The sequence below is a fragment of the Xenopus laevis genome, chromosome 1S (genome assembly GCF_017654675.1).
Source record: "Xenopus laevis strain J_2021 chromosome 1S, Xenopus_laevis_v10.1, whole genome shotgun sequence".
Taxonomy (NCBI): Eukaryota; Metazoa; Chordata; class Amphibia; order Anura; family Pipidae; genus Xenopus; species Xenopus laevis.
Genome location: NC_054372.1, coordinates 71,323,623 through 71,332,215, shown reverse-complemented (window position 1 = coordinate 71,332,215; position 8,593 = coordinate 71,323,623). Strand labels below are relative to the sequence as shown.

At 37.5% G+C, this 8,593-nt stretch overlaps 1 protein-coding gene across 1 annotated transcript; it reads right to left on the bottom strand.

Annotated features, from left to right (window-relative positions):
* Nucleotides 1–2,496: 2,496 nt before the first annotated feature.
* Nucleotides 2,497–7,762, bottom strand: ccng2.S (cyclin G2 S homeolog). Its single transcript, NM_001091414.1, is given in 8 exon segments — nt 2,497–3,286; nt 3,702–3,907; nt 4,450–4,548; nt 4,648–4,726; nt 5,455–5,705; nt 6,242–6,379; nt 6,833–6,977; nt 7,551–7,762. Coding segments are annotated over 7 exon segments (1,050 nt in total). The 5' UTR covers nt 6,971–6,977; nt 7,551–7,762; the 3' UTR covers nt 2,497–3,147.
* Between the last annotated feature and the right edge of the window lie 831 nt (nt 7,763–8,593).

Sequence of the window (8,593 nt, the reverse complement as noted above, 5' to 3'; positions counted from 1 at the left end):
TTCTGGTGGACTGAGATATGCTGTCTCATTAAATATTGGTACTGTTTAAAATGAACTTTGTAACACCTTGATACAAAGGACTCCAAGAAAATGACAAAAGGTACTCCTCAGTAAGACAAGGAGGCTTACTATTAGTTCCATGGAATAAACCAATATAAAGCTGCCTGGCAACTAAAAACAGTTTCTTGCACATATTCGTGCTCATCTCAATGTATTTCCTGCTTTTTACCCTAGATATTCTTGGGAAAAAAGTTGTGTTCAACCTAACAAACATCTGGATAAGGATAATACATAAAAATGCCAGTAGCTACAAAGTCAGGATTTTGTCTGAACTGAAAGTCAGTCGTGATACAACCCCGTAATCATAAACCTTTTCATGTAATATATAGCACGCAAGTGTAACACCAGCACTATCTATTAATGGCAGTGGTTGCTGTTACTATTCTAGTCCAATGGAAAATTTTCAAACGTAACCTCTGCTGAGGCAGGCTGTCATAACTGTAGCATTCATTATCCATCTTGCAGTGATCATTTTAAGAAACAAAGCCTTCATCAACATTACATGCAACAACTAGTTTGTCAAGGTTACTTAGAATCAAGACGATGAAGTTTGTCCAACAGAGTGTGTTGGATCAATGACATGTGGCACCACTAGGCTATATCCACACAGGGCCTGCTATTTTGACAATAGGAACTAGTTAATTCCTATAACGGGGTTCGAAATTGTTCCATTCAGATTCCTTTTGCAAAGATACAACATCGGCAGACAATCGGATTCATGCTACACAAACGCACAAGGAATGGACAGGGTATATGCAGTACTGGGGCCCTCCAGCTCCTCCCTGTGCTGCCAGTCACAGGCTTCCTCATTTACTTCTTTGCTTGATGAGCTTTTGGTGTGAGCAGATTTGTGCCACACATATTGCTTTGAACTTTTGGCAAAAAGTTGGTCTATATGATCTATTGTATGAGACAGAACATTCTCCCACATCAGACCTGGGTTATTCAGTCAACTCCAGACAAGATTTCAAGTGGATGTTTGTGAGCTTCTCTTCTCCCACCCGCCCATGCATAAAGGGTACCGATGTACCACACTGTTAGCTGAATTAGTGTAGAGCAATTAACATGGGAAACTTTTGTCACCAATGGCAAATCGCCTCTCCCACAGGCACTAAATTGCCCCAAAAGCATCTTGTTCTCCATTAGTATTACTTACTGCTTTTAAGTCAGTGCCCAAGCTCAGTGGGGGAAACGCAGTCTGCTAATCTACATATAAAAAGCTAACCAACAAGAGCAGGTTATCTTACATATTAGCATTTATACCATCTAGCAATGATGTGTGGGTTGACCCAAAGCCGCAGCAATCGACAGGTTGTCCACCGGAAGGGTTGAAATTTGACCAACCACTGCGGGTTAGGGTTGGGTCAGACTGGGGAAGTACACTCCTCTGCTGCTCCCAAAAAGTTTCCGTGTCTTGGAACCAAAGGTGCACACAAAAGTTGCGTACAGAGCGACATAAATCGTGTAAGGGTCAGGTACGGGTCCTACAATGGCAATTGAGGGTTAGGGTCAGGTTGTATTTTCATAACCTGCTACAATCACTACCATCTAAAATAACGAAAAACCTAACATTTCATTGTACAATTTAAAAAACATGCAGTCTCCAAATGGCTTTTAAAAGTAGATGCAGAGCCACAAGTTCAGAACCTCAGATATAAAGCATTTATTCATAGCCATAAACATATCTGTAAAATTATTTATTTATTTGTTACAACAGCTGTAGCAAAAACACAGAAGTCTCTGATATACAGTATAAGACATAGAAATAAATTAATATCTACATGTCCTTAAACAAAAACTACATACATGTAAAAAAAATAATTTTTCATGTGCGTTTTAGGTTTACATTTTTTTCTGTACATTTTTTTAATTTACATTTTTTCTGTACATTTTTAATTTTGATACAAAATAAAAATGGTACTAACATTAATACTCTACAACACCATTCACAACTGTACCAGGTCACCAGCCTTTACATGAACAGTCATGGTCACATCTAGCCATTTATGTTGTTCATATTTAGTACCAACATTTACAAGAAAATGTTTTATTTCCACAACCGAACATTCGCAAAAAACGTTCCACATTTATACTACCAACCTAAACCTTTCGTCACTTTCAACACTTTACTTCAGTAAGTCAAAATCTCAAAAGCAGTGGAATAAAACAAGCAAGTATATATCTTGCAACTAGGTCTAAAAAAAAACAAAAAAAAAAAAAAAAACAAATTGAAAAGTAGATTGCAAATAACCAGTACATAAGGCTTGGTCACAATGGGCATCTTCTCCACTAGTAGAGAAATAGGTAAAATCACCCACACTGCATCCCACTTTCTAGTTTCTTAATGGGAGGCAGCAGCGTTGGCTTTGAATGTTTCTCCATCTCCATAGAGAATATGCCTTGTGTGCAATCAGCCTCAAGTAAATCACTGTGCTATTTTTTTTTTTTTTTTTTTTTTTATAAATGGCATTCATAAAGCCAAAGAAAACATGGTAATTAACATGGCATATGAATATTTAAATTAACTATTTTATGAGCACTAGATTGCACTGGTTATAATAATTATAAGTTCCATATATAGATTATAGGATATGTTTGGCATTAACACAACTAAAGTAAAGGCCATGCAAAAAAAATTAAAAAAAACAAAACAAAAGGTAAACATTTTACAATGCATTAGCTTGATCAGGAATGTAAGAGTTAACACATACATTTAACATAAGTACTGCTTTGCATAACTGCGTTCAGCTGAACTGCAGCTTAGAAAACATTTATATTCCAATTGATCAGTTTCATTGGAGAAAAACTGGAGTAATTTAAAGGATTCTAAGGCCATCTAAATGGTGGCAAAATGAACAGGTGCGACAAGAGAATAACATGGCACAAAACAAATACTTTACTTAGCAAAAAAAATGATATTTGAAAATAAAACAGCCATTTCATGCTACAGATAACAGTATTGGTTAGAGAACTTTTCTGAAATATTGGCAAACATAAAAGAGAAGTTTAAACAGTGATATCTTCCATTTTTCTTCAATCACCCACGTCATACTTGGATTATTTTATAAAACTACAGAATGTCCTTTGCTACAAAGGGTACAGATGACGAGTCAGTCTTTTTAGCCTTGGTTTGCAATTATCAAAAAAGAAAGATGCTTCTAGGTCACTTGGTGGAGAGCTGCTCAGACTGTCTTCGCCACTGCTCATCTCTTCACACGAATCCTCACTGAAAGAATAATTACAATAAACAATGTTGCTCCCCAAAGGAAAATAAACTGCAGTTATAAACTGGGATTATATTTATGCTAGATTAAACTGTATTGTACGAAACAATAGTAAAGCAAAGCACATATGCAAGACAGTGGAGGGGGCCAACTGGTTGGACATATGTAATATGAAAGAGCAATATTAAGGAAGACAGTTTGACTCAATGTCATGCTTTTAAGTCCCTGTTCTGCATGTCTAAGAACAAAGGGACACCAATATAACATAATTCATAAGGACCGCATAAGCAAATTAAAGATGTCTTCACTATGTAAATATCTAGCAAACTTTCTGCACGTATGTCATTTATTAAAAGCAGGAAATATGAAAAAAAACATTCCTATTTTTGCAGTGTTATAATATTAAAAACAACTCACCTTTCACTTTCATTTATACAGCCACACTCTGGAATGGTTGGCAACTCTGGAACACTGTAGTAGCTATTGTGCAGGTTTTGAGCTGTACGTCGGGACACAGTCCATACCAGTTTCCTATGATCCGGCTTGCAGCACTCAGGAGAAGAATAATCTGCCAGGCATTTTGACACTAGCTCTCTCCAGTACAGCATATCCTCATCACTGACCTGGAAGAAAGAACAATGAAAGTTAGTATTGAAGACAGATTAATTAGGGGTAATCTTACAACCCAGCAAATGTGGTACATTCTGCGAATACCCAGAATCAGCTCTGTAGGATGAGAACATTTTAATGGGATTAATCATTTTCTCTTTACTTTCTAACATTAAATGAAACTAGTTAAGTAAGCTTTATGCATGGACTTGAGACTTGACCATTTTATATTTTATGACCTTACTCCACTGCATTTATAGGGAGATACAAGTTAAAAAAAAAAAAAACACACACACACACACACACACACACACACACAAGATGTCTTTAAAGCATGGTCATTAATAAATAAAAAAAAAATATTTCTTGACTTGATACTGCTTCAGTTGAAGTACAAAATTTTCCAAAACACTTAAAAATGCAGGGCGTATAAGAAAGAGGTCGCATTCAGCATCATATACATTGCCTCAAATGAAGAGAAGCATTTAAGAATTATGGTTGTTATGAAGTATTATAAAAGCAAAATGCAGTTTAAATTCAGTTTTTAGCATCTTACCTTGGAATGCTTTTGTACGCGAAGAGCAATTTCAAATAGTTCTAGAGACTTTAAGGTTTCTACTTCAAGAGTAAGAAGGCACAAGGCTAACACTGAGGGCTACAGAAAACAAAAAAAAAAAAAAAAAAAACACATTAGTTGATTGAAATGGTGACATGGATCATAACTGATGTGGCAACAAAAAAGAAAAATACCTACTTTTGCTTTTGAAAAAATGAGACGACAATTGCAAGCTTTCAGCTGAGCTTCCAGTTTGTCCAGGTTTAATACTTCTTTCCTATGACGATAAATAGTAAATATGTTAAGCGTCTTTAAAAGGTTTAGTCTCACAAACAAATCAGAAACATTTAATAGCCTTGTAGCATTTTAAAGGCACAATAACCACCATAAAGTGGAAATATTTTATTTACATTTTAAGGTTATAGCTCTTTGTTCAGATCACTGTTTATCTCCCTAAAATACTACAGCCATTGTATTCAAAACAACTTATTTACTAAGTGTACAGCCCTATTGAAGCTTCAATTGCAGCCCCAATGGCTACATAGTAGACTCTATGCAGTACAATACTTTGTAATTAGATTCTATTCATTTATTTATGCACCTATGCAGGCATGTGACATAAAAGGCTCCTGTCTAACATCTGGCCTCAAGAAATATCTAAACATCTACTATCTGGGGTCTACTATCTATTATTTTTAAGGGACCTACTTAAGTATTTACTCCTGCAAAGGAATACAAGCAGCTTGACCAACACGGAGTAGTGTTATAAAAAGACGTACGTATTTGCTCACTATTCATTTTTTAAGCAACGTGACTTGCAGGAATTAACAACATTTTGAATACTATAGCAGTTATGAAACCATTGTTTCAGTAATTTAGGTTACACTAATGCTGGTATTTACCATGTCTGTAGACCAAACAAACATCTGATCATGTTTTACCTTTGATGGTTTGTTAAATAAAAAAAGTTAAATCTAAAGAGATAGAAAAAAAAAAAAAACACACCTCTCAGAGGAATGGCAGAGGACTATTGTGTGATACAAGTGCAAAAATGTTAAGGCAGTTGTAGCTTTGAATTCAAAGTGCAATTTGTCTGAAATGATCTTTTCCATGCGTTTCATGTCTGACACAGTGCATTTACACTGGCTGATACGGATCACATCGTGAACAGATGGAATATTGCAGTCTTCCTCCACAACTCTGGCTGCCAACTGAAAGCTGCAGACTCCGATGCAAGACAAATGCTTTGGTTTCACCTTGAAAATAGAACAAAAGCGTAACTTAAATATATATTTTACGGTTTTTAGGGACCAGAAAAAAATTGGTGGAAAATCAGGGAAATGTATTATGCATAATCTTTAGGTGGGACCACAAAACAACAATGTTAAATGAGGGAAAACATAAAATCAGGGGATGTATATATTTTGCTACTAATAGTACGGATTGTGAGTCTAGTTATGACCACTAGGGGTGCTGTTTTTCCACAGACTTTAATGATTCATTGCATGGCAGCACTCAATGAAAATATATAAAGGCATATGTGTAGAGAAGGAATATTTGGCACATGAACACACCTGTGCGATCACAAATGGATGACCCTTATACTGTACATTATTCCCCTATAAAGTTGAGGAGTTGTTTTTAACTGGCATCTTGTATAAGATGCTTACCGTGTTTTTCAGGACAAGTAATATTTAATTGATAAAGTATAAGAATTTTTACCCAAAAAATAACCATATACAGAATTGTATAACATAATACTGTATACGCTTTAGTTGAAACCTCTGCTTACCTTCATGACTGCCAAGAATCTGTCCAAAATGTTAACAGCCAACACAAACGTTTCCATAGTCAGATCAAAAAAGTTTGTCAGACTCCATAAATCTTCCACTTTTGCATTCCTCAGCCTCGGACAGATTGTGTTATCATTCTGGACAAGAAAAGACAATGTTTGAAATAGAATTTCAAGCCAACTTGCAGCTACATTTTTCAAGGAAAAAAACAAAAACACTACCAAATCCCAATTCTCACACACACACACACACACACACAAATAAATAAATAAATAAATACACAAATTAGGTCTTGTAAATTATTTACTCTTGCACTTTGGTACTAAAATTAGGCCATTAAGTTACCACTCTTTCATTAGGTAAAACAAACATGTTCAAGCTGTTTATTTGTACTTTATTTATAGAACAGGGGAGCTAACGCTGGGTTGCTTTTTGTATATTCCCCACTTTAAGGATAGTTACTATAGTGGAGGAAGGGATGTCTAATCAATATATTAACTATGCAGACAGTCTAAACAGCAATTCCTTCCCATTAACGCCTGGATACTAATAACAAATAGCCCATCCCCACTGCTGGGGAAATCTCTCACCTCTACTGTGGACTCGATGAGGATCAAGCCCTTCTCCCTGGGCTGATATTTGGACTCCAGCTCTAGGTGTAAATTCAGCTGCTTCAAGAGTTTTAAGGCCTCGTTGCTTGTATGATCCATAGCTGCCAAATCCTTCATATTTTATCTGAAGGAGAGAAATGAAGAGCTATTTATACGGTGGTAGAAAAGAATTAAGCTGAGCTCTTTTGTGCAAACAGTGAAATCAGCTGGTGTGGGGCGTTCCCATTTCCTTGGCTCCACCTCCAGGAGGCGAAACGACCCTTTAGACTCTCCAGCTGAGCTATTTGTCCCAGGTCACGTCCGCACAAACAACCCATAAACATCCCCCCCCAGGGGGTAGAAAGGGGGTTGGGGAAAATCTTTTTCAACAAACTCAGCTGACAAAATAAAAACAAGAAACGCAGCTTCCCCCATGTTTTGCCACTCCTACTGCCAGTTCACTAGATCTGACATTTCAATAGGCAAATAAACTCCTGTCGGAGTGTCAAAACGTTACTCTTCTCGCTTTCTTACGTTATCGCTGTCGGGAACTACAACTCCCAGCCTCCTCTGCGAAATCCTGACCTATAACTGGGCAGGAGTATCACTTCATAAAATGACGGAGGATGATGGGAGTTGCAGCTGAACCTCACATAGCACAGAAAATCCTGTCCGATCTCCAGTAATATATATGGGTACAGACCCATGGCAGGCTCACCCTGATATCCTCCGGATGCCACACAGAAAGCAGGTATCTGGGGGTTTCACTTCCAGGACATAATGAGCCCAAAGCCGAGATTTCCAGCGATCAGTCAGCGCACAGGTCTCTGCGGTCAGTGTCTGTACATCAAAGTGCAGGTCTGCGCGTAAGTGCCTGTCAAGAACGCTGGGTAACCCTGTTTGCAGTCCACATACTACACTCACAGACAGAGCAAAAAAAAAAAAAAAAAAAAACTACGGCATAACAGGACACTCCAAACTGCTGCTTGTTTTTGTTTCTCATACTACTTCAACGCCCTAAAGTCTCAGACGTCACTGGGCGGAGGAATCTTTTACACAAAGGATTAAGCTCCGTGAAGAAAATTAGTCCTTGGGGGCAACACAAAGGTCCTCGCGCTTCTGTACACCAATGATGAAGAAATAATAATGGTCAATAATAATAATGGTCAATGGTCAATAATAAGTCAAAGCCGAATACACATTTTAGATAACAGAAGCAGGGGTAAAGGTTAAGAAATAAGACGGTGCGGAGGTATACATGGAATTCTCTTCTTACGTCATATGACTCTGAATTCCTTCCTGTCCCGCCCGCTGTCATTTTCAGTTTGAAAAGGCCGCCCAAATGTTCTTTTATTCTGATTGGTCGAACAGGACGAGTTGTCTGTGATTTGATAGCGATGATTGTGGCGTCAGTGGCGCTGATGATTGGCTGAAATGTTCTTGTTGCTGTACAGAGTCATTAAAGGAAAGATTTGCACGGAAAGCCGATAGCGCAGGCGCATATATTGTATTGTATAGGAGCAGATTTCCCTGTGTATGTGATAGTGTTGCCATGGTAGCAGCTGTGCATATAACCTGTAGGTTGCACAACATGACAAACGTAATGGTTGCACCATAATAACTGTAGTTGTGCTTCAGTGCATAATTTAGCTTGGTGCAAGCAGTATTGTAACTCAGAATTAATAGGCAAATACCCCCCCCCCCAAGGTAGGGTTGTTCACCTTCAAACTCTTTTTCCAGTTCAGTTGGATTCAGATAAAT